General features: G+C 47.2%; 1 protein-coding gene across 11 annotated transcripts in view; it reads left to right on the top strand.

The window, feature by feature from the left end:
* tcf7 (transcription factor 7) overlaps positions 1 to 26,649 on the top strand; it is a 202,824-nt gene that overhangs the window by 168,893 nt on the left and 7,282 nt on the right. For 4 of the 11 annotated variants that reach the window (XM_055643245.1, XM_055643251.1, XM_055643253.1 and 1 more), the window contains 5 exons: positions 6,683 to 6,845; positions 8,149 to 8,256; positions 14,675 to 14,723; positions 21,113 to 21,185; positions 21,940 to 22,012. In XM_055643245.1, the coding sequence (XP_055499220.1) occupies positions 6,683 to 6,845; positions 8,149 to 8,256; positions 14,675 to 14,723; positions 21,113 to 21,185; positions 21,940 to 21,982 (436 nt within the window). In that variant the 3' untranslated portion in view covers positions 21,983 to 22,012. The remainder of the gene's footprint in view (positions 1 to 6,682; positions 6,846 to 8,148; positions 8,257 to 14,674; positions 14,724 to 21,112; positions 21,186 to 21,939; positions 22,013 to 26,649) is intronic. The other 7 variants (XM_055643247.1, XM_055643246.1, XM_055643249.1 and 4 more) reach the window with 7 other exon arrangements.

The following is a 26,649-nucleotide window of genomic DNA, read 5'->3' as shown; positions in this document are numbered from 1 at the left end:
GGCTGATCATCCAAAATCAGTACCCCGTTCCTGCTTTTTCCCCATATCCCTTGATTCCGTTAGCCCTAAGAGCTAAATCTAACTCTCTCTTGAAAACATCCAGTGAATTAGCCTCCACTGCCTTCTGTGGCAGAGAATTCCACAGACTCGCAACTCTCTGGGTGTAAAGGTTTTTCCTCATCTCTGTCCTAAATGGCCTCCTACCCCTTATTCTTAAACTGTGACCCACTGGTTCTGGACTCCCCAGGTTCTGGCTTTCTGTTAAGGTTTCGATGAAAGAGTTTTTTCACAAGTCTACTAGTAGCTCTATAGGCTAAAATCTGTTTCTTTGTATGCATTGTGATCTGATTAATGATAAGAATTACTTTTAATGCCGTTCTAATTATATGAAATGCTGATCATGCACGCCTGCTTTCTCTGAAGAGCGATAAATATCACGTTTTCAGACTTGCTTATCAGCTCAATGAAACCGACTTGCAAAATAATACATATCAGCAGAATTTGCTGTTAATGAGCCTGTTGTTTGAGGATTCCTGGATGCTATGCATTCATGAAAATCATTTCCTCCCTCACAATCATCCAGGGAGGATGATGCCCACAGGACAAACTCCACACAACAATTTTCTCCCAGTTAAGGGATGTGAATTTAGGTAGAGTCTGAGAGACCCTGGCAAACTTCTTGAGAAGCACAGGATAGAATCGTGGTCTGTAAGACTCAGATGATGTCTTTAGACTTCAGAGATACAGCATGGAAACAGGCCCTTCAGCCCATCGAGTCCGCATCGACCAGCGATCACCCCGGTGGCGTAGCGGTAGAGTTGCTGCCTTACTGTGCCGGAGACCCGGCTTCGATCCTGTCTTCGGCTGCTGTCTGTACGGAGTTTGTACGTTCTCCCTGCGTGCGATTTCTCCAGAATCTCTGGTTTCCTCCCACACTCCAAAAGACGTGCAGGTTTGTAGGTTAATTGGCTTGGTATCCCTGTCCCTAGTGTGTGTGTAGGGTAGCATTAGTGCAGGATGATCGCCGGTTGGTGCTTACCCGGTGGGCCGAAGGGCCTATTTCCGCGCTGTATCTCTAAATTAAAGAAAACTTCAGTTGACCAAAGACCACTGGCACATTGAAGGCAATGGTGAATCTCACTCCCCATCAATGTTTGTCTTTGCTGGGAGGAGGATCTTGAGACACGGACAAGTAGTTTTTAGTTATAGATTTAGAGATACAGTGAGGAAGGCCCTTCGGCCCACCGAGTCTGCACCAATCACCGATCCCCGCGCATTAACACTACCCTACGTGAATCTCTGGAACTCTCTGCCACAGAAGGTAGTTGAGGCCAGTTCATTGGCTATATTTAAGAAGGAGTTAGATGTGGCCCTTGTGTCTAAAGGGATCAGGGGGGTATGGAGAGAAGGCAGGTATGGGATACTGAGTTGGATGATCAGCCATGATCATATTGAATGGCGGTGCAGGCTCGAAGGGCCGAATGGCCTACTCCTGCACCTAATTTCTACGTTTCTATGTTTACAAGCACTAGGGACAGTTTTACATTGATACCATGCCAATTAACCAACAAATCTGTGCGCCTTTGGAGTGTGGAAGAAAACCGAAGATCTCGGAGTAAACCCACGCAGATCACGGGGAGAATGTACTTGTCAAGCAGCGTACAGGCAGCTTACCCATAGTCAGGATCGAGCCCGTGTCTCTGTCGTTGTTGTAAGGCAGTAGCTCCAATGCTGCGCCACCGTGCCGCCCTCGTGGTTTGGTGTTTCCAGGGGCTATTGCCATGAACATTTATCGCTGGAGTACATTGTTATACAGCAAGGGCAGGTTAGTGCGGGACCATTTGTCGCCCAGCCAGAGGATCTGCATCAGTGAAAGCCTGCGTCAGATCAAGATGACTCATCGCCCCGACACTTTTCTCAATATTTCTCACCGCAATGTCGCACTTCCTCTCCGACTGAGTTCCCGCAGGAGTGAAACTTCAGAGCAACAAATGCAAGGCGACGGGTGCACCACAGCACTTCCACTGCAGAGTCAGGGTCACCTGAACCCTCTGTGCAAGATGTAACTGCGTGCGGATGCTGGTTTATACCGCAGAATGACACACAATGCTGGAGTAACTCTGCGGGTTAGGCAGCATCTCTGGAGAGAAAGGACGGGTGACGTTTCGGGTCGGAACCCTTATTCTGCAGCTTTCCAGAAGCATTAAATGCAACAGAAACAAAAAAAAAATCTATGTTCATAAATTTATAATTTTATAGAAGCAGAATTAGGCCATTCGGATCATCAAGTCTACTCTGCCATTCAATCATAGAAACATAGACAGAGAAACATAAAAAATAGGTGCAGGAGTCGGCCATTCGGCCCTTCGAGCCTGCACCGCCATTCAATATGATCATGGCTGATCATCCAACTCAGTATCCTGTACCTGCCTTCTCTCCATACCCCCTGATCCCTTTAGCCACAAGGGCCACATTTAACTCCCTCTTAAATATAGCCAATGAACTGGCCTCAACTACCTTCTGTGGCAGAGAATTCCACAGATTCACCACTCTCTGTGTGAAAAATGTTTTTCTCATCTCGGTCCTAAAAGACTTCCCCCTTATCCTTAAACTGTGACCCCTTGTTCTGGACTTCCCCAACATCGGGAACAATCTTCCTGCAATCATGGCTGATCTATCGTTCCCTCTCAGCCCCATTCTCCTGCCTTCTCACCATAACCCCTGCCACCCGTACTAATCAAGACAATAAACGCTGAATTATTAGTTTTTCATAATAAATCAGATGATGATACTGACCTCCCTCTGACTTAGCAGAACAAAGTCCACCGTGGCTCCGTGCTGAAGTCGCGTTGTGGTTAGGGTTGTTCAGGGTGCTTCAACAGCATGAACGTTGGTGAGAAGAAGCTGTCCTTGAACCCTGAGCCCACCAGTCCGCATGCACGTCAATCTTCAAAGTAGCTGTCTCAGGCTCCTGCACGTTCTTCTCAGTGGGAGCAGCGATCGTCAGAAGCGAGCGTTAACAAGGGCGGCGTGAATCTTTGATGATAGAAGCTTCCTGCTTGACACAATGCTCCCTGTAGATCCCTTCGATGGTGGGGGGAGGGTCAGGTCAGTACCTGTGATGGACCGGCCAATGTCCACCACTTTCTGCAACATCCTTCATTGTCGAGTGTTCGAATTTCCAAACCAGGCCACGATGCCTGCCTTTGGGCTTTGGGCCATACATGGAGGCTGAATTCAAAACAATAATATCGCTCATTCAAGCAGATGAGAGGGTTATCTATATACATACAGTAGTTGATCAGTTCACAAGATCATAAATGATTGAAGTAGAATTATACCATTCGGCCCATCAAGTCTATTCCGCCATTCAATCATGTCTGATCTATCTTTCCCTCCTAACCCCATTCTCCTGCCTTCTCCCCATAACCTCTGACACATGTACTGATCAAGAATCTATCTATCTCTGCCTTAAATATATCCACTGACTTTGCCTCCACAGCCGTCTGTGGAAATGAGTTCCACACATTCACCAACCACCCTCTGACTAAAGACATGTATTGGCAGATTTGAAAGAATTCAATGTCTGCACAAACATTTCTGAAAGTCAAGCATCTCCCTGCTGTATTTGGAGATGCTCAGTTATCCATTGATACATTTGGACGTTTAGCTTAGTTTAGCTTAGTTTAGAGAGCGGAAACAGGCCCTTCAGCCCACCGAGTCCGCACCGACCAGCGATCCCCGCACATTAACACGAGGGACAATTTACATTTCCACCAAGCCTATTGACCTAGAACTCTTGTATATCTTTGAACTGTGGAAGGAAACGGAAGGTCTCTGAGAAAATCTACGTGGTCACGGGGCGAATGGACAAATTCTGTACAGACAGCATCCGTAGTCAGGATCGAACCCGGGTCTCTGGCGCTGTAAGTCAACACATCTACCGCTGCGCCACCGTGCCACCCCATTAGATTCCACTGTCTCATTGCCGGGATGTGAGCAGAGGTGTTGGAACCAAAGATCATAGATGATGTTAATCTTGGGTTTGTTCTGAACACGTCCAACAGGTTGGTCAAAGTGAAAAATGGGCAACGCTGAAAACCCCCACAACACTCAGATTTAGCTGGCCTGCCTGCCTGCCTTATTTCATCTTAGATGTTCAAACTAGAAATGAAAGTGAGAAAACCCCATTCTCTCAGAAATGAAAAGACAATACCCATTATTTTATATTACATTAGCAAACGATGAGTCAGAGTGGAGGAGGAGAATTAATCATCTGTGCTGCTCTCAAAGTTTAGTTTGGTTTAGTCTACAGATACAGCAGGCCCTTCGGCCCACCGAGTCCATGCCAACCAATGTAGGTGAATGGTAAGACTCTGGGATGAGTTAAGAGAATCTGGGGAGAATGGAATGGAATGAGTGCGTATGGTTTGGTTTAGTTTTGTTCAGTTTGGTTTGGGTTAATTTAGTTGAGAAAGACATTCTTGCCATAGAGGGAGTACAGAGAAGGTTCACCAGACTGATTCCTGGGATGGCAGGACTTTCATATGAAGAAAGACTGGATAGATTCGGCTTGTACTCGCTGGAATTTAGAAGATTGAGGGGGGATCTTATAGAAACTTACAAAATTCTTAAGGGGTTGGACAGGCTATAGATGCAGGAAGATTGTTCCCGATGTTGGGGAAGTCCAGAACAAGGGGTCACAGTTTAAGGATAAGGGGGAAGTCTTTTCGGATCGAGATGAGAAAATCATTTTTTACACAGAGAGTGGTGAATCTGTGGAATTCTCTGCCACAGAAGTTAGTTGAGGCCAGTTCATTGGCTATATTTAAGAGGGAGTTAGATGTGGCCCTTGTGGCTAATGGGATCAGGGGGTATGGAGAGAAGGCAGGTACAGGATACTGAGTTGGATGATCAGCCTTGATCATATAACCATATAACAATTACAGCACGGAAACAGGCCATCTCGGCCCTACAAGTCTGTGCTGAACAACTTTTTTTCCCTTAGTCCCACCTGCCTGCACTCATACCATAACCCTCCATTCCCTTCTCATCCATATGCCTATCCAATTTATTTTTAAATGATACCAACGAACCTGCCTCCACCGCTTCCATTGGAAGCTCATTCCACACCGCTACCACTCTCTGAGTAAAGCAGTTCCCCCTCATGTTATTGAATGGCGGTGCAGGCTCGAAGGGCCGAATGGCCTACTCCTGCACCTATTGTCTATGTTTCTATGTTTAGTTTAGTTTAGTTTATTATTGTCACGTATACTGAGGTACAGTGAAGAAACATTTGTCGTGTGCTATTAAGTCAGCGAAAAGACTATGTATGATTACAGTCAAGCTGACCACAGTTGTAATAGACCAAGCGCAGGCTCAGCCGTTCAACTCCCCCTCCCATTCCGTATCCGACCTTTCTGCCCTGGGCCTTCTCCATGGCCAGAGTGAGTCACACCGCAAATTGGAGAAGCAGCACCTCATATTTTGCTTGGGTAGTTTACACCCCAGCGGTATGAACATTGACTTCTCCAATTTCAGATAGTCCTTGCTTTCTCCCTCCTTCCCCTCCCCTTCCCAGCTCTCCCACAGCCCACTGTCTCCGCCTCTTCCTTTCTTCTTCCCGCCCCCCCCCCACCACCCCCTACATCAGTCTGAAGAAGGGTCCCGACCCGAAACGTCACCTATTCCTTCGCTCCATAGATGCTGCCTCACCCGCTGAGTTTTTCCAGCATTTTTATCTACCTACAGTTGTAAAAGAGTGCAGTTAGTTAATTAAGTTTAATATTCACGTGCACCGAGGTACAGTGAAACGTTTTTGTTGCGTGCTATCCAAACAGCGGAAATACAACAATCAAGCCATTCACTGTGTCCATGATAAGGGATAACGTTTAGTGCAAGACAAAGCCAACAAAGTCCAATCAAGGATAGTCCGAGGGTCACCAATGAGGTAGATAGTAGTTCTGGGAGATAATAGTTGCACTGCTCTCTGGTTGTGGTAGGGTCGTTCAGTTGCCTGATAACAGCTGGGAAGAAACTGTCCCTGAATCTGGAGGTGTGCGTTTTCACACTTATGTACCTTTTGCCTGATGGGAGAGGGAGGAAGAGGGGAGTGACCAGGGTGCGACTCGTCCTTCATTATGCTGCTGGCCTTGCCGAGGCAGCGTGAGATATAAATGGAGTCAATGGAAGGGTTTGTGTGTTGCTCTGGGCTGCGTCCACAATTTGCTGCAATTTCATGCGGGTCTTGGGTGGAGGTGTTCCCAAGCCTACAACGATCGCCTGCGGTGAGTGATTGCAGTTCCACTCTTCAGGGATCAGCTCACAAAGAGCCGCCTGGCTTCAGCGCCATCTTGGATATCTGCGGAGCAGAAACGGTTTTGTCCCGATGGCTCGATGGCCAGGGGACTTGTTATGCCCCTGTCCCACTTAGGAAACCTAGATTTCCGTGCGGTTCCCGGAGGTTGCAGGTGGTTGCCGGAGGTTGCAGGTAGTGGAAGCAGGTAGGGAGACTGACAAAAACCTCCGGGAACCGCAAGGAAACCTTGGGTGGGGCGCAAAGTCTCCAGAGGTTTCCGTTCAGGTTTCGTAAGTGGGACAGGGGCATTACAAAGGCTGTTGTAGTGAGTTATGACTCCGACAATCTATTCCAACACTTTATGCTTTTATTTTTGTCCTTTAGGAAGTCTAATCCTGAACCAAAAAGGGAAAAGGAGAGTAAAAAGCCGACTATTAAAAAGCCCCTCAATGCATTCATGCTCTACATGAAGGAAATGAGAGCAAAGGTGGTCGCAGAGTGCACTCTGAAAGAGAGCGCAGCCATCAATCAAATCTTGGGCAGAAGAGTAAGTCAAAATATATTTATATATATGTATATATCTATCCATATCACCAGCAGACATATATAAATGAAGAAGGGTCTCGACCCGAAACATCACCCATTCCTTCTCTCCAGAGATGCTGCCTGTCCCGTTGAGTTACTCTGGCATTTTGTGTCCACCATATATAAATGACTCTGTTCTCTACCATTCCCCAGCGGAGGGGAATAACTCATACATGAATATATTTCAAAAATGGCCCCAGATTCTTCAGATATGTGTCATTCTTCATGCCTGTTGACTATATGACTACACAGAAGGAACTGCAGACGGTGGAACCGTCGGCAAAACACAAAGTGCTGGAGTAACTCAGTGGGTCAGGCAGCATCTACGGAGGGAATGGCATGAATCAGCACCTCCGAGTCTGCGCCGACCAGCGATCCCCGCACATTAAAGGGCCTGTCCCACGAGCATGCGACTCCATGCGGCAAGCGCGACCTAAAGGGCCTGTCCCACCAGCATGCGCCTGCATGCGGCAAGCGCGACCTAACGTGGTCGATTGAGCCGTACGGCCTCGCGGGGCCGGTCCCTCTTCGATCGCCGGAGCCGTATGGAGTTGTGCAGAGCTGGTCCCGACATCGCGCGAGGCTCCGAAAAACTGTTCAAAAATTCCGCGCGGCAACGGCCTGCCGGCCCGCAGCCGCCTCGACGCCGCACGTCACGCACGAACTTCCCGCGGACTTCGCTCGAACTTCATGTCACTCACACGACCTCCGCGTGGACCCCGCTTCCGGTTTGGTCGCGCTTGCCGCATGGAGTCGCACGCTCGTGGGACCGGCCCTTTAGGTCACGCATGCCGCATGGAGTCGCACGCTCATGCGACAGGCCCTTTACACTACCCTACAATTTACAATTATACGATTATACCAAGCCAATTAACCTACTAAAGTTTAAGAAAGAACTGTAGATGCTGGTAAATTGAAGGTAGACACCATATACTGGACTAACTCAGCGGGTGAGGCAGCATCTACCGAAAGAAGGAATTGGCGATGTTTCGGGTCGAGACCCGAAACGTCGCCAATTCCTTCTCTCCATAGATGCTGCCTCACCCGCTGAGTTACTCTGGCATTTTGGGTCTAGCTTTAACCTGCTAAAGTGTAAGGCCTTTGGAGTGTGGGAGGAAACCGGAGCACCCGGACAAAACCCACGCAGGTCACGAGGAGAACGTACAAACTCCGTACAGACCAGCGCCCGAGATGCTGCCTGACCTGCCGAGTTACTCCAGCATTTTGTGTCTAACATCTCCTGTTGTTGTATTCTGTTGACACAGTGGCACGCTCTGACCCGTGAGGAACAAGCAAAGTACTACGAACTGGCAAGGAAAGAACGGCAACTGCACATGCAGCTTTACCCAGGCTGGTCTGCCAGGGATAACTATGTAAGTTACTGCTACCTATCGCCGATTATCAATCATTTTATAGTTAAAACAGCTGTTATGTAAGTTACCGCGATCAATGACTATCAATCGTTAATAGTTAAGACAGCTGATGTGATGGTTTGGAATGTACTATATGACCTACATTTACCCAGCTTTCTCCCCTTTCCACCGCATCTCCTGAAGAAAGTGACTCACTAATTGCAACACTAACTGGGAGGGATAGAGCAGCCACGATTGAAGGCGGAGTAGACTTGGCTGCCTCGCTAACAGTCTGTCCGTCCTTTCCTTCTTTGTGTTTTAATAGCATGTGTTAAATGCATGTTTTTTGTGTTCTTTAGCTTGTTTTATGTGTGGGGGGAGGGGAGGGGAGGGGGGATGGGGGGGGGGGGTTGGGGGAAACTTTTTCTGATCTCTTACCTAGACGGAGATGCGATTTTTTTTCCGTATCGTATCTCCGTACGCACTGCGGCCTAACATCGAGGAGTTGGCGGCCTTTGCTGGAGACCGACTTTTGAGAGCTCCACCGGGGGTGCCTACGGACTTTTAACATTGCAAAGCCCGCGATCCCTTTGCCAGGGATCGACCTCGGAGCTCCAACTATGGGTGCTTGCGGACTTAACATCACGGAGCCCGCGGTCTCTGGTCAGAGACCGACTTCCCGCAACCTGGGAACTCCTGCGACCTGGGAATTTCGCCCGCCCCGACGTGACAGCTTCGACTGTCGGCTGCGGGAGCTTTGATCGCTCTGATGGATGCTTCGACTGCCCCGACCGCGGGAGAATCAAGAGGAAGTAGATTGGACTTTATTGCCTTCCATCACAGTGAGGAACGTGGGGAATCCACTGTGGTGGATGTTTATGTTAACTTTTATGTAGTTGTTTGTCTAGTTGCTTTTCAAAGACCCTGTTTCATCTATAAACCAAACTAAAATAATCAAAAGAACATTTTGCTGTTAGATAGACACAAACTGCTGGAGTAAGTCAGCGGGTCAGGCAGCATCTATGGAGAGAAAGGGATGGGTGACGTTTCGGGTCAGAACCCTGAAGAACTGTGATGTTTCCCACCCAAAACATCACCCATCCTTTTTCTCCACAAATGCTGCTTGACCCACTGAGTTACTGCAGCCCTTTGTGTCTATCTTCAGTATAAACCAGCATCTGCAGTTCCTTCCAACACATTGTACTGTTTAGAGATGGCAGTGCAATCCGTATGCCCAATTATTAGAAACTGTTCATGACATTCTGCTAAGTCTATGAACCTTTATAAAACATGATAAGGATTAGAGGAGCACGCATGGTTCATAGGTTCAAGTAAGCATTATTTATTTTATGTAATATGGAGCATATTGTATAGAATACGGCATCATTCAATGCTAATATTTATATCATGAGGACTGGAATACAAAAACTGAGATGTCATGCTGAGGCTCTATAAGGTGCTGGTCTTTGGAAGACTGTGAGCAAAATAGGTCCCATATCTGAGGAAGGATGTGCTGGCTCTGGAGAGGGTCCAGAGGAGGTTTACATGAATGATTCCAGGAATGAGGGGGGGCATATGATGAGCGTTTGACAGCACTAGGCTTCTACTCGCTGGAGTTTAGAAGGTTGAGAGGGGGACCTCATTGAAACTTACAGAATAATGAAAGGCAAAGATAGAGTGGATGTGGAAAGGATGTTTCCACTGGTGGGAAGTCTAGGACCAGAGGTCCTAGCCTCAGAAATAAAGAGCGCTCTTTTAGAAAGGAGGTGAGGAGGAACTTCTTTAGGCAGAGGGTAGTTAATCTCATCGCTACAGGAGGCCAAGTCAGTGGATATTTTTAGGGCAAATTCTTGATTAGAACAGTTGCCAAGGGTTGTGGGGAGAAGGCAGGAAAATGGTATTAGAGGGCAGAGATCAGCCATGAGGAGCAGGGAGGTTCTACTGCAGTTGTACAGGGTCTTGGTGAGACCACACCTGGAGTATTGCGTGCAGTTTTGGTCTCCAAATCTGAGGAAAGACATTCTTGCCATAGAGGGAGTGCAGAGAAGGTTCACCAGACTGATTCCTGGGATGTCAGGACTGTCTTATGAAGAAAGACTGGATAGACTTGGTTTATACTCTCTAGAATTTAGGAGATTGAGAGGGGATCTTATAGAAACTTACAAAATTCTTAAGGGGTTGGACAGGTTAGATACAGGACGATTGTTCCCGATGTTGGGGAAGTCCAGGACAAGCGGTGACAGTTTAAGGATAAAGGGGGAATCCTTTAGGACCGAGATGAGAAAAACATTTTTCACACAGAGAGTGGTGAATCTCTGGAACTCTCTGCCACAGAAGGTAGTTGAGGCCAGTTCATTGGCTATATTTAAGAGGGAGTTAGATGTGGCCCTTGTGGCTAAGGGGATCGGGGTATGGAGAGAAGGCAGGTACAGGATACTGAGTTGGATGATCAGCCATGATCATATTGAATGGCGGTGCAGGCTTGAAGGGCCGAATGGCCTACTCCTGCACCTAGTTTCTATGTTTCTATGTTTCTATGATCGATCAGCATTGGCAGAGTAGAATCGATGGGCCGAATGGCCTAATTCTACTCCTAGAACTTGTGATTAGAAAATAGCCTGAATGTAGGAAAGCACTATAAAAATCTGGGGCATGCCAGTGGGAAAAAAACTCCAAAGATTCACAATGTTATTGCAGTAAAATACAAAGTGCTGGAGCAACTGGGCAGATCAGGCAGCAACCGGAGATGGAATGGACAGGCGATGTTTCAGGTTGGGAGCCTCCTTCAGTCTATGGAGTCTCTGTTATTATAGGAGGTGTCCTGCAGTTCTAACGCAGAGAAGAATCTTTTAGTAGGTTATTGACTATTGATATTTGGTGGCTGGGACTATTTCAGACATGTGTCAGTAAATTTAATGGCACGTGGAAATGTCAAATACTAGGTGTCAGATACTAGTTTAAGGCAACCAGCCTGAAGAAGGGTTCCGACCCGAAACGTCACCCATCTTTTCCCTCCTGACCCACTGCTTTGTGTCTATCGACCTACAAACCTGTACGTCTTTGGAGTGTGGGAGGAAACTGGAGCATCCTGACAAAACCCACGCGGTCACAGGGAGAATGTACAAACTCCACGGTAAATTGTCCCAGGCGCGTATAGGATAGTGCTAGTGTACGGGGTGATCGCTGGTTGCCGTGGACGCGGTGGGCCGAAGGGCCTGTTTCCACGTTGTATCTCTACAGTAAAGGCATTTTCACTCAATGTGTGATTTTGTCTCTAAGGAAATAATGGAATTGTACGATGTGCATTCAGTTTGAATTCACTGGCAATCTTATTCATGTTTGTTTTATATCAGATGGTTTGGCAGCACTGAGATCAAAGACTTTACTGTGTTTGTTTTGGTTGAGTACAAATCTGGCAACCAACCAGCTCCCTTCCTCTTTATACCCCTCACTCTGTGGGAAATTTCATCCTCCTTGTAAATATTTTCAGGCTTCTGATATTTTGTTCCCAGTGTTTAAGTTGTACAGAAACCCCTGGCATATCCCGTGAGGCGCAAATGGAAGAAAAGTTCCCAGTCAGGTTTCCTTAGGGTTGCCAACCATCCCGTATTAGCCGGGACATCCCGTATATTGGGCTAAATTGGCTTGTCCCGTATTTGACAGCTACCACGAGGGGACTGTCGGGTCGGAGCGTCGAGTCCGGCCCCACCTCACCCGTCCCGACGTAGTGCAGCCCATGGAGTGCAGCAGCAGCAGCGCCTCGCCCGTGGCCCCGTCGGTCGGCAGCCTGGCCAGCGGTCCGACCTTCGGACCTTCGCTTACCGCCGACACCACCAAACCCCCCTCCTTCTCATGGCCGATCATCGGTTCATGAGTTGGATGGGGCGCCGGACTTTGCGCACGACATTGCGCGGCCCGGGCCAAAACTACTCAGCTGGCCCCGCGCGGCTGGGCTTTGTGTGCAGTCCAGCACCCGGGGCCAACTTATCATTCACCCAGACACGGCTGAGTCGGTCAACGAATTGCCGTCGGGAATTTGTCCCGTATTTTTACCTTTTGCCCCCTATTTGAGAGTGAGAACGTTGGCAACGATAGGTTTAGTGGTTCCTTCTCCAACAGGCCAGTGCAGTGATGAACGGGACTTTTAGTTTTAGTTAAGACACAGTGGCGCAAGAGACAAGCACGGCAGCACAGCGGTAGAATTGCTGCCTCACATCTCCAGAGACCCAGGCTCCATCCTGACTACGAGTGCTGTCTGTAAGGAGTTTGTACCTTCTCCCCTGTAACCACGTGTGTTTGCTCCGGGTGCTCCGGTTTCTTCCCGCACTCCAAAGACGTACAGGTTTGTAGATTAATTGGCTTCTGTAAATTGTAAATTGTCCCTAGTGTGGCAGGTAGAACGAGTGTACAGGGTGATCGCTGGCGGCCTGGACTCAGTGGGCCAAAGATACACCATGGAAACGGGCTCCACGGCACACCGAGTCCACGCCCTCCACATTCACACTAGTTCTCTGTTACCCTGCTTTCATATCCACTCCCTACACACCAGGGGCAATTTAATAGAAGCCAATTCACATACAAGCCCACACATCATCGGATGCGGGAGGAAACCCACGTGGCCACAGGGAGTACGTGCAAACTCCACACGGACAGCATCCAAGATCAGGATCGAACCTGGGTGTCTATTGCTGTGAGGTAGCAGCTCTACCTATATGCTGCCCTGCCTTCTGAAAGCTGGGGCCCGGGGTTCGATCCTGACGTCGGGCGTTATCAGTGTGGAGTTTACATGTTCTCCTTGTGATTGCGTAGGTTTCGTCCGGGCACTCCAGTTTCCCCTCACATCCCAAAGACGTGGGGGATTGTAGGTTAAGCGGCCACTGTAAATCTCCCCGAGCGTGCAAGAAGTCAACGCACAAGCGGGATAACATAGAACTTGAGTTAACGGGTGATCGATGAACTCATTGGGACCGATGTTTCCACGCCGACTCTTTCAATCAAGCTTACTCTGCTTCTTTTGCATATTTTTTATAAAAAGCCATTGTCGTGAGCATAATATCTTGAATATCTTGTATCATTATTCTGATACAGCTGAGACACAGAGTCCTCTATATTCGAGTCTCAGCAGAGCCTTAGATACAGAGCAGAGAACCTGTGAGGTATAGATCAGGGCATCTTAGAAATTCTTTCAGCCTTTGGGGAACATTAGTCCAAAGAAAGAATCTTGCCGCAATAAAGTAATTTCTAAGGATGGTCAAGGATGTCAAAATACACATCATTAATCCTCCCACTAGTTGCTCTGCTAGTTCCACTCTTCGCATCCTTGTGTCCCTCTCGTTAACACATCTTCCCCAGCCAACAATGGGCCATTGTGGACTCCACCTTTCCTGGGGTCATCTGTTGCCGGCCCTGTTTCGTTCCGGCCTTCTCTATCATCCAGAATGAAGAAGTGATGTTCCGACCCGAAATGTCACCTATTCACAGTCATAGAGTGATACAGTGTGGAATCTGGCCCTTCGGCCCAACTTGCCCACACCGGCCAACATGTCTCAGTTACACTAGTCCCACCTGCCTGTGCTTGGTCCATATCCCTCCAAACTTGTCCTATCCATGTACCTGTCTAACTGTTTCTTAAATGTTGGGAGAGTCCTACCCTCAACTACCTCCTCTGGCAGCTTGTTCCATACACCCACCACCCTTTGTGTGAAAAAGATACCCCTCAGATTCCTATTAAATCCTTTCCCCTTCACCTGAACCTATGTCCTCTGGTCCTCGATTCCCCTACTCTGGGCAAGAAACTCTGTGCATCTACCCGATCTATTCCTCTCATGAATTTATACACCTTTATAAGATCACCCCTCATCCTCCTGCGCTCCAAGAAATAGAGAACCAGCCTACTCAACCTCTCCCTATAGCTCACACCCTATAGTCCCAGCAACATCCTCGTAACCCTTTCAAGCTGACAATATCTTTCCTGTAGCATGGTGCCCAGAACTGAACACAATACTCTAAATGCGGTCTCACCAACATCTTACACAACTGCAACATGACCTCCCAACTTCTATACTATATTCCTTTTCTCCAGAGATGCTGCCCGACCCGCTGAGTTATGCCCCTGTCCCACTTAGGAAACCTGAACGGAAACCTCTGGAGACTTTGCGCCCCACCCAAGGTTTCCGTGTGGTTCCCAGAGGTCCCCGGAGGTTTTTGTCAGTCTCCCTACCTGCTTCCACTACCTGCAACCTCCGGCAACCACCTGCAACCTCCGGGAAACCTCACGGAAACATTGGGCGGGGCGCAAAGTCTCCAGAGGTTTCCGTTCAGGTTTCCTAAGTGGGACAGGGGCATTACTCCACCTTTGTGTGTCTATCTACACATTATTTGAGACAGCTTTGATTGAGAATGCAGTTAGACTTGAATGCATTTCAATTATATATTGCAGGGGAAAAAGAAAAGGAGGAAAAGAGATAAGCAGCAAGATTCTGATCAAGGTACAGAATATTTTCACCTCATACCTAATGCATAATATCTGCATTTAATTTTTTATCTTATTCAGTTACAATGTGAAACCAAGTGCATCAATGATTTGAAACAAGCGTGATGTAGTATTAGCAAAGCTAAGTACTGATGACATTTTTAAAGTTTTGTTTTATTCAACAAGTTACCCATTTTACAAACGGGCTTCAGCTTTGTTAAAATTGCAGGCAACAGAATTCTAAATTCAGAATTCTAAATCAGGTTAATTCCCGGGATGGTGGGACTGACATAGGTATGATGAAAGAATGGGACATCTGGGCTTATATTCAATGGAATTTAGAAGGATGAGAGGGCATCTTATAGAAACATGTCAAATTCTTAAGGGATTGGACAGGCTAGATGCAGGAAAAATGTTCCCAATATTGGGGGAGTCCAGAACCTGGGGTCACAGTTTAAGAATAAGGGGCAGCCATTTAGGACTGAGATGACGAAAAACGTTTTCACCCAGAGAGTTGTGAATTTGTGGATTTCTCTGCCACAGAAGGCAGTGGAGGCCAATTCACAGGATGTTTTCAAGAGAGAGTTAGATTTAGCTCATAGGGCTAACAGAATCAAGGGATGTGGGGAGAAAGCAGGACCGGGGGTACTGATTTAGGATGATCAGCCATGGTCATATTGAATGGCGGGCTCTCTCCTGTAGCTATATTCTATGTTTCTAAATCAGCGCATAGAATTGTTGACGTAAAATGAACTCACTCAAACCCAGACAGCAACAAGTAGTATAGTGTGGTGCAGGGTTACGTCACAACAAAAAAGAGAATTTCCGCTCTAATGTTTTAAACATGAAGCTTGAAACAAACTCCAAGGCATTTAGGATACACAAGGAACTGCAGATGCTGGTTTCCAAAAAAAAACCCCACAAAGTGCTGGAGTAGCTGAGTGGGTCAGGCAGCTTCTCTACAGAACATGGATGGGGGTAGCAATTCGGGTCGGGATCCGACTTCAGACAGAAGAAAGGTCCCGACTTGAGACGTCACCAATCCATGTTCTCCAGAAACGCTCCTTACCCGCTGAGTTACTCCTTACGTCCAAGGTGTTCCGTAAGCACCTTACGTCCAAGGTGTTCCGATGATTGGTTTCACACTGCAAGCAGTTCCTTTAAAATGTCATTGTGGTTTAGTGCAGTGAGACTGGAACGAGAAGCGGATGCTGAATAACACATGGTTGGTGCCTGGGTTTTGATAGCGAGTGGAAATTTGGTTATACCTGTAATTAATCTGTAATGTTAACTGAAATGCTGACATAAAATCCATACACCAGGCATTTTAAGTTAGCCTTGCGTCGTTGAGCCTGCTTGTAAAATGTGTGCATAGCAGAGCACAGGGGGTTAAGGTTGGAGAGGGGTCGCTTATCTTCCACCAAACTCAGCCAACCCCGAAGCTATGGAAAGAGAATCAGGTTGTTCCACTGGCAGCCACCTGATTCTCTCTGGGCTTACGTTCCTCAGTATGTGAAGGACGGAACTGCAGATGCTGGTTTGAAATGGACATAAGACACAGAAAGCTGGAGTAACCCAGCGGGACAGGCAGCGTCTCTGGAGAGAAGGAATTAGGTGGCGTTTGGGGTCGAGACTTTCGGACTGGAAGAAGCATCTCAACCCGAAGCAGTCTGAAGAAGAGTCTCGACCTGAAACTTCACCCATTCCTTCTCTCCGGTGAGGCTGTCCGACCCGCTGAGTTACTCCAGCAATTTGTGCCGATCTTCCTCAGTATGCTCCACCCAGGCATCAAGATAAACCATCGACCGCTATAGTCTTCACAAAACTACCAACTAGCGAACCTTCCTTGTTATCTGAAGAGGCAGAAAAGCCTTTGACTGTGTGTGCTGTTTCTCACCACAATTATATATTGCATCGAGATTTGTACAAAAGGACAGGAAATCTCAGAACAAATGGTACTAATGCCTGACAAATGCTTTCTGTGGATAGTGCTTATCTATCGTGTTTTCCTGGCACTGTCCGATGCAGTACAGGTACCTTGTATGTATTGTACACTGAAGATAAACACAACATGGTGGGGTAACTCAACGGGACAGGCAGCATCTCTGGAGAGAAGGAATGGGTGACGTTTCGGGGCGAGACCCTTTTTCAGTCTGGTTAGGGATAAGGGAAACGAGAGACATAGCCGGTGATGTGGAGAGAACATCAAGAACAAATGAATGAAAGATTTGTAAAAAAGTAACAACGATAAAGGAAACAGGCCATTGTTAGCTGTTTGTAGTGGGGCTAGAAACTAGTGTGACTTGGGTGGGGAAGGGATAGAGAGAGGGACGGAATGCCGGGGCTACCTGAAGTGAGAGAAATCAATATTCATACCACTGGGCTGTAAGCTGGCCAAGCAAAATATGAGATGCTGTTCCTCCAATTTGCGTTTAGCCTCACTCTGGCAATGGGGGAGACCGAGGACAGAGAGGTCTGTGTAGGAACGGGAAGGAGAATTAAAGTGTTCGGCAACCGGGAGATCAGGTTGGTTCAAGGCGGACTGAGCGAAGGTGTTCCGCAAAACCATCGCCCAGTCTGCGTTTGGTCTCGCCGATGTACAAGAGTCCACATCTTGAACAGTGGATACAGTAGATGAGGTTGGAGGAGGTGCAAGTGAACCTCTGCCTGACCTGAAAGGACTGCCGGGGGGGGGGGTCCCTGGATAGAGTTGAGGGAGGAGGTAAAGCGACAGGCGTTGCATCTTCTGCATTTGCAGGGGAAGGTATTGTATACTATAGTGTATAATGTAGCTTTAGATGAGTTCAGATGCACCGTTAAAAGCAGTTTTGTTCGATAGTGGATCCAGACGTGAGTGGTGATGTTAGGGGAACTTCATATGAGAGCTTCTTCTGAAATATAATTATTTCCAGTACAATAAATGTGTTATAATGTCTTTTGAAACAAAATTTTCAGATCAAAATGCTAATTTGAAGAAGAGACTCTGGCGCTAGAATAAAATTAAAATCACCGATGTCCTGGGCAGTGCTCGTCCATTTTGCGTAGTGTTAGCCCAGTTACAGTCATGTACACAGAAAGATACACACACACGTTTAGAAATGGCACAATGGTGTAGCTATAGGTTTGCAGCCTTACAGCGACAGAGACCCGAGTTCGATCCTGACCACGGGTGCTGTCTGTACAGAGTATGTACCTTCTCCCCGTGACCTGCGTGGGTTTTCTCCAGTAGCTCCGGTTTCCTCCCACTCTCCAAAGACGGGCTGGTTTGTAGGTTAATTGGCTTCGGTATAAATTGTAAATTGTCCTCTGTGTGTGTGTAGGAGTGATCGCTGGTCGGCACGGACTCAGTGGGCCGAAGGGCCTGTTTCCACACTGTATCCGTAGACTAAACTGAAAGAAACTGAACACATGGGACACACACACACACACACAGACAGTGGCGGACTGGGTCTAAAAATATTGGTAGCCAGGAGACAAAGGGGGCCCACCCACAACTACAATGCTATCATTTAACGGGCCCACTTGCTATCACTTCATCAGGGGCCCACTTGCCATCGGGCAAGCTGACACCCTGGCCAGTCCGCCACTGCACACAGACATACAGTACACACACACACACACATGTACAGACATACAGTACACAGTCACACACACACACAATGTACAGACATACACAGACATACAGTCACACACAGACATGCACAGTCACACACAGACATGCAGTACACACAGCCATACAGTACACACACACACACAGACATACAGTACACACACACACACAGACATTCAGTACACACACACTCATGCACAGACATACAGTACACACACACACAGACATACAGTACACACACACACAGACATACAGTACACACACACACACACACGTACAGGCATACACAGACATATACACACACACACACACACACACACACACACACACACACACACACACACACACACACACACACACACACACACACACACACACACACACACACACACACACACACACACACACACACACACACACACACACACACACACAATTTCAGGGTATTCAGTTGCACATTACAACAGGCAGCCAACACTCCAAGATGGGCACAAGCACAAAGCTAGTTGACAATAAAGAGACATGCATAGACTCATAGAAACAGATGTTCACATCCCTGAACAGGAAAACATATTAATATTCAAACCAGAAGGACATAAAAACAGAAACTGCTGGTATTACTCGATAGGTCAGGCAGAATTTGTAGAGTGAGAGAGAGGGAGAGAGAGTTGGATGGTCTTTCATCAGAAATGTCTGTGCACTTAACAAGAGGCGGATGAGCAAAGTCAGTCCTGATTTAAATTCTACTTCCAAGAAGCTCTGGTTTGAATAAAGAAAATGCAGTCATGGAAGGTTTTTTTTAAAGTAAATATCATTCACACATTTCAATCTACCTTTCAATCTAATATTACATAACTCTCCAATAAATCATCTAGATGGCCAGGAATTGATGAATGCTGCAAATGGCACTTCAAAACAAGTGAAGGAGTGGGGCTTAGCCTCTTTGGTATTTGTGGTTTGGCTCCTATTGGTGTTTTATTTTTAGGCTCACAGGCATTTCCATTTACATGACTGGGCTGCATGTGAAGAATGTCCACTCAGGATGAAGTGCATGTGCACACTTCCCTTTCATTCCACCGTGTTGAATAGCAAGGCTGTCAAAGATCACGGGGAGAAGACAGGAGCATGGGGTTGCAAGGGAAAGATAGATCAGCCATGATTGAATGGCGGAGTAGACTTGATGGGCCGAATGGCCTAATTCTGCTCCTATAACTTAGTTTAGTTTAATTTAGTTTAGTACCAAAGTACAGTGAAAAGCTTTTTGGTTGCATGCGCTATCCAGTCAACGGAAAGACTATTCATGATTACAATCAAAGGCGACACAGTAGAGTTGATGTCTTACAGCTCCAGAGACCCAAGTTCAATCCTGACTACGGGTGCTGTCTGTACGGAGTTTGCACGTTCTCCCCGTGACCGCATGGGTTTTCCCCGGGTGCTCCGGTTTCCTCCCACACTTCAAAGATGTACAGGTTTGTAGGTTAATTGGCTTCGGGAAAATTGTAAATTGTCCCTAGTGTATGTATGATAGTGTTATGCCCCTGTCCCACTTAGGAAACCTGAACGGAAACCTCTGGAGACTTTGCGCCCCACCCAAGGTTTCCATGCGGTTCCCGGAGGTTTTAGTCAGTCTCCCTACCTGCTTCCACTACCTGCAACCTCCGGGAACCGCACGGAAACCTTGGGTGGGGCGCAAAGTCTCCAGAGGTTTCCGTTCAGGTTTCCTAAGTGGGACAGGGGCATAAGTGTACGGGGTGATCGCTGGTCAGCGTAGACACAGTGGGCTACAGTAAGTCAGTCCGCAGTGTACAGATACAGGATAACGGCACTAACTTTTAGTGCAAGATAGAGTCTAGTAAAGTTTGATTTAGTGCAAGCGTCTCCAATGAGGTAGATGGCAGGTATCAACTGCGGTCTAGTTGGTGAGTGATAGGTCTTGCTTATGGTCTTGAATCTCCTGGTAAGTGTTAGCATGGCTTGAAATATGTTTTTAGCAGGTTAATATGTTATTAGCATGTTAGCAAGTAAGTGTGTTTTTAGCACGCAACATAGAGTTGGACTTCGCCTCTGGTCATTGCAGGTAATCGGGGTTTTAGTTTAGAGATACAGTGTGGAAACAGGCCCTTCGGCCCACTGAGTCCGTGCTGACCAGCGATCCCCGCACACTAACACTACCCTACACACAAGAGGGACGATTTACAAATATACCAAGCCAATTAATCTACAAACCTGACAATACACGATTACAATCGAGCCATTTACAATGTATAGAGATATGATAAGGAAATAACGTTTAGTGCAAGGTAAAGCCAGCAAAGTCCAACCAAGGATAGTCCGAGGGCCCGTCAATGAGGTCGGGTCGGAAGGATTGAAAACTTGCGGATTTAATTCCACTTTTCTCGTGGTCTGCGTCAGCTTCTAACCGTAGCTTTGCTTCCTGCCACTTCTTGTTTTCGCAAACATGCCGACATTTTTATTTTGCTTCTGCCCTCTTTTTTAAAATGAAGTTCTCATTCTGTAAAGCGTCTATACTTTTTGTTGAATGCAGCACCACCTCTTCCTGCATTGAAATGTACACCTGGCTCTGCTCCTCAGTGAAGTGCGTCGCTTACTAAAACAGCCTTCAGATTGTCTCCTCGTAGCGTCAAATAACTTTGCCTGTGGGATGGATTGTAACAGTTGCTGTAACATCTATTGCTTTTCTTTGCTTTCCTTTTTCATGCCTTCCCTTGCCAATCCTTGCCACATATTTTGCATTTTTTTTTTTTTTGCTCCTTTTTGTTTTGTTGTTTGTTCAGATCCAAGCTCACCTAAGAAATGCCGGGCACGCTATGGCCTTGACCAACGGACAGACTGGTGTGACCCCTGCAGGTGTGTATCTGTAGCCTAACCCCCTCTGCACCAGGTGGCCTTGATGGTCGGACTTACAGCTGTCAAGATGTGCAAACAGCGAGCAACTAACCCTCTTCCCTCCCCCCCTCTCTCCTTCCGCACTGGCCAGAGTTGGCCTGGGGTTCTGGGAACGTCGCAGGAAGGAACTGCAGATGCTGGTTTACTCCGAAGACAGGAAACTCTAAATTCTGGAGTGACTCTCAGCGGGACAGGCAGCATCTCTGGAGAGTTTCGGGTCCGAGACCCTTCTTCTTTGACCCCAAACGCCACCCATTCCTTCTCTCCGGAGATGCTGCCTGCCCCCGCTGCGTTACTCCAGCATTTTGGTGTCCCATCTTGAGGGGCATGAATGACGCTGAGCTCGCACACCTACAAGCACAGTCACGCCACCTCAATAGAGCTGCAAACCACAGTGTCACACAGGCGACTGAGCGGGATTTGTCACAGTGATTGGAAAGTTCTGTAGGGAACAGAGTCTCTTGTTCGAAGGCCAGGCAGTAAGAATTGTGATCGTTCTTGTTTGTGTGTGCAATCGGAATAATAAGCCGCTGACAAGTGAAAGACAAAAAGGCGGTCTCTCTAAACCCACATTTCCTCTTCTGGTCGAATATTCTGTGTGGAGCCTGGTGTCGTTTTTTTTTTTGCGGCTCAGCAGAATTGCATACTAACTCCATTCTTTTATATAACCAACCATGTTCCTCCATTGTTGTTTTTGTTTACTTCACACTAACAGATACAAACACCACAATGATGTGCCGTCCATTGTTCGAGCTTGATCTTCAATAGATGCGGTGCCTCAGCTGCAGGTACCCACAATTACGCTACCTTTAACCTGCTTGTGTTTTTCTTTCTCCTTAATGACCAACATTTTCGTCCAAACTTTTCTTACCTGTTCAAGCTGGAGGAGGTCAACTTTACGGAGAAAGTCCACACAAAGTACTGGAGTGACTCAGCGGTTCACGCAGCATCTCTGGAGAACCTGGAATAGACTATGTTTTGGGTCGGGACCCTTCATCGGATTGATTGTAACGGGGGAGAGGGGGACAAGGCCTGGCAGGTCATGGGTGGATAGACACAAAATGCTGGAGTCATTCAATGGGTCAGGCAGCATATATATACAATATATGTAGGAAGGAACTGCAGATGCTGGTTTACACCCAAGATTTGACACAAAATGCTGGAGTAACTCTTTGGGACAGGCGGCATCTCTGGAGAGAAGGAATGGGTGGTGTTTCAGCTCGAGGGAGACTAGAGATATGGAAGGGAACAAAGAGCATGTAAGGTGTGAAAAGGACAGATCAAAGCAGACTGTGATCAAGGAAATGTTCATTGTTGGCTGAGGGGAAGGTGACCTTGAGGCTTACAAACAGGAGAAAAAGAGTCTGGAGAAAAAGAGTAGGTGACGTTCCAGCTCGAGACCCTTCTTCAGACTGGTGGATGGATGCAGGGTGACGGGACTTCTGGATAAAGATGGCAGATGGTTAGATAAAGGGATGAGATGAACTGGCAAAAAAAGTGTGACATCAGGAGGTAAAGTTAGGAGAGGCATGAAATGTGAAGCCAGAGGAAAGGATACAGGTGGAAGAAGATGAGGGATGGGGAAAGGGAGAAACGAGTGCAAATCCAGGTGAGGCACAGAGAAGAGAAGGGGAAAAAAGGGGGGAGGAGGTTATTTTCCAAAAATTGGAAAATTTAAAGTCCTGGAGTCATAGTCACACAACGTGGAAACAAGACCTTCGGCCCAACTTGCACACACCAACCAACATGCCCCATCTGCACTCGTCCCACCTGCTTACATTTGACTCATATCCCTCTAGACCTATCCCATTCTTGTCTGCCTGTCCAAATGCTCCTTAAACGTTGACCTTAAACCTTACCTTTGGCTCAAAGGTAGACAAAAATGCTGGAGAGACTCAGCAGGTGAGGCAGCATCCATGGAGAGAAGAAATAGGCGACGTTTCGGGTCAAGACCCTTCCTTCTTCTTACTTTTGGCTCATTTCCCTCTCAATCTTATGCACGGTGTGATATTAAGCTTTGTGAATGGTTTTAATGCCTGGGCACTAACTTTTAATGGTTTGTGAAGCAAGGGACACCAAAGTCTCTCAATTCCTCCATAGTTTCTAGTGTTAAAGAAACATTCCAGTTTGCCTTTCTTAGCTCTAAGTGTGGTAACCTCACACTTTCCCTGGTGGATTCTATCTTTCACAATTTAACCTTTCACTTATATAGTGTATATCTCCTTTTGCGGCTTTTGTCGTGGTATATTCGAGATGAGGCCTCATTCAAGACAATGGCCCAAGAAGCAAAAGGTTAAAAGTTCAATCTGGCTATAAACGCAAGGAACTGCAGATGCTGGAATCTCGAGCAAAACACAAAGTGCTGGAGGAACTCAGTGGGTCAGGAACGCCTGTGGAGCGAATGGACAGACATTATTTCGGGTCATAATCCTTCTTCAGTAGGGGGTGCTCAGCCAAACACCGTGTGTCCATTTCCCTCCTCAGATGGTTGAGGACTTTCCTTGTTCAAATAGAGAAGACAGACATGGGACATGTTGGTCGGTGTGGGCAAGTTGGGCCGAAGGGCCTGTTTCCACACTGTACGACTCTAGGACTCGAAATTTGATGTGGAACAACAGATGCAATATTACAGACAACACTTTAGGAAGGTGTACAAGGATACCTGATGGCAAATGTAATGACGCTCACCATTACAAGCTTGAAAGGGTAGAACAGAAGATATTTTCTCAAGAGCGCAAGATCGGAATTAAGTGCCACAACTATAAGATAGACACAAATTGCTGTAGGAATTTAGTGGGCCAGGCAGCATCTTAGTTTAGTTTAGAGATACAACGCAGAAACAGGCCCTTCGGCCCACCGGGTCCGCGCCGACCATCGATCCCCGCACATTAACACTATCCTACACACACTGGGTATAATTTTTACATTCACCAAGCCAATTAACCTACAAACCTGTACGGCTTTGGAGTGTGGGAGGAAACGGAAGATCTCGGAGAAAATCCACGCAGGTCACGGGGAGAACACGTACAGACTGCACCCATAGTCAGAATCGAACCCGGGTCTCTGGCGCTGTAAGGCAGCAACTCTACCACTGCGCCACTGTGCTGGTGGAGATAAGGATGCCCCACCTCTGGTTGAGTCTGAAGAAGGGTCTGGACCCAAAACGTCACCCATCCCTTCTCTCCAGAGATGCTGCCTGACCCGCTGAGTTACTCCAGCATTTTTGTGTCCATCTTTGGTATTAACCAGCATCTGCAATTCCTTCTCTCACAAGAGTTGATAATAATTGCAAGTGAGGTTTCAGGCCAAACTTCTTCCCCCAGAGTGACTTGAATGTGGACTAGTTGCAGTGACCAGGACAGCTAGTGAGGAGAGAATGTTGATGACTGAAGTAAAGATGGATTAGAGGAGGCAGAAACAGTGCAATGAGACTACTGTTGGGCTGATGCTTTCATTCTGTGCTGTCATACTGTATAGTATTTTGTAATGCAACCACTTACACCCCGGTCATGTCCTCTTGTCTGCTCTACCGATGGCCAGAAGATACCAAAGCTTGAAGGCGCGTACCGCCAGATTCAAGCTTCTTTCCCACTGCGGACGTTTGAAAGGACCTCCTCCCAATATGCGAAGGATGTATTCCCAATCTCCAAACAATGGACCATTGTGGGCTCCACTTTCCCTTGCCCAGCCTTGCTGGCCCTGATTGGTTCTTTTTCATACCTTTCGTTCTTTGTACCTTTTCATACCTCTGGTTTCTCTCTTCTCTGACTTTCAGTTGTCTGAAGAAGGGTCTCGACCCGAAACGTCACCCATTCCTTCTTTTCGGAGCTTAACGCCACTCCTTCTCCCCAGAGATGCTGACTGGCCCGCTGATTACTCCGGCATTTTGCGTCTATCTTTCCAATCTTCCAATCTACCTTGTTGCAGCCCCTACACTTTTTTTTAAGCTGCACTTTCTCTTCTTCACTCTGCCTTGTTTATGAAGACATTAAACCGCACCATGAGGATCAGATGAGGTAACCATGGCTATACTTTATTTAAGAGTGCCAAATGCAACGGCCTTTGGGAACAGTCAAACTAGACTGTTCACTGAACAATAATCTATGTGATCTTTTATACAGTTTATTTCTCTTTTAGTTTAGTTTAGTTTAATTTAGAGTTACAGCACAGAAAAACAGGACCTTTAGCCCATCAAGTCCGCACTGACCAGCGATCCTGGTACATGGACACTATCCTACACACACTGGGGACCATCTACCAAAGCCAATTAACCTACAAACCTGTACGTCTTTGGAGTGTGGGAGGAAACCGAAGAACTCGGAGAAAACCCATGCGGGTCACAATAGATAATAGACAATAGACAATAGGTGCAGGAGTAGGCCATTCGGCCCTTCGAGCCAGCACCGCCATTCAATGTGATCATCAGTGGCGGACTGGCCAGGGTGTCAGCCTGCCCAATGGCAAGTGAACCGCTGATAAAGTGAGCCCCCTATATCGTGGGCCCCTGATGAAGTGGGCCCCCTTTGTCTCCTGGCAACCAATATTTTTAGACCCAGTCCGCCACTGGTGATCATGGCTGATCATCCACAATCAGTACCCCGTTCCTGCCTTCTCCCCATATCCCCTGACTCCGCTATCTTTAAGAGCCCTATCTAGCTCTCTCTTGAAAGTATCCAGAGAACCTGCCTCCACCGCCCTCTGAGGTAGAGAATTCCAGACTCACAACTCTCTGTGAGAAAAAGTGTTTCCTCATCTCCGTTCTAAATGGCTTACACCTTATTCTTAAACTGTGGCCCCTGGTTCAGGACTCCCCCAACATCGGGAACATGTTTCCTGCCTCTAGCGTGTCAAAACCCTTAACAATCTTATATGTTTCAATAAGATACCCTCTCATTCTTCTAAACTCCAGAGCGTACAAGCCCAGCCGCTCCATTCTATCAGCATATGACGTTCACGGGGCGAACGTACAAACTCCTTACAGACAGCACCCCGTGGTCAGGATCGAACCCGGGTCCCTGGCTCTATAAGGCAGCAATTATACCGCTGCGCCACCGTGCCGCCACTTTAGCGATGAATTTCATGGACACAATGGAACATGCTTATTCTCTGCTCTGACAGGGTGAAGGATAGAACTGAATGCTTAGCATTCATAGCAAAAGGATTTGAGTATAGGAGCAGGGAGGTTCTACTGCAGTTGTACAGGGTCTTGGTGAGACTTCACCTGGAGTATTGCGTACAGTTTTGGTCTCCAAATCTGAGGAAAGACATTCTTGCCATATACAGAGAAGGTTCACCAGACTGGTTCCTGGGATGGCAGGACTTTCATATGAAGAAAGACTGGATAGACTCGGCTTGTGCACGCTAGAATTTAGAAGATTTAGAAGATTGAGGGGGGATCTTATAGAAACTTACAAAATTCTTAAGG

Source organism: Leucoraja erinacea, chromosome 11, assembly GCF_028641065.1.
Source record: "Leucoraja erinacea ecotype New England chromosome 11, Leri_hhj_1, whole genome shotgun sequence".
Classification (NCBI taxonomy): domain Eukaryota; kingdom Metazoa; phylum Chordata; class Chondrichthyes; order Rajiformes; family Rajidae; genus Leucoraja; species Leucoraja erinaceus.
This window is presented reverse-complemented; position numbering and strand designations above follow the sequence as displayed.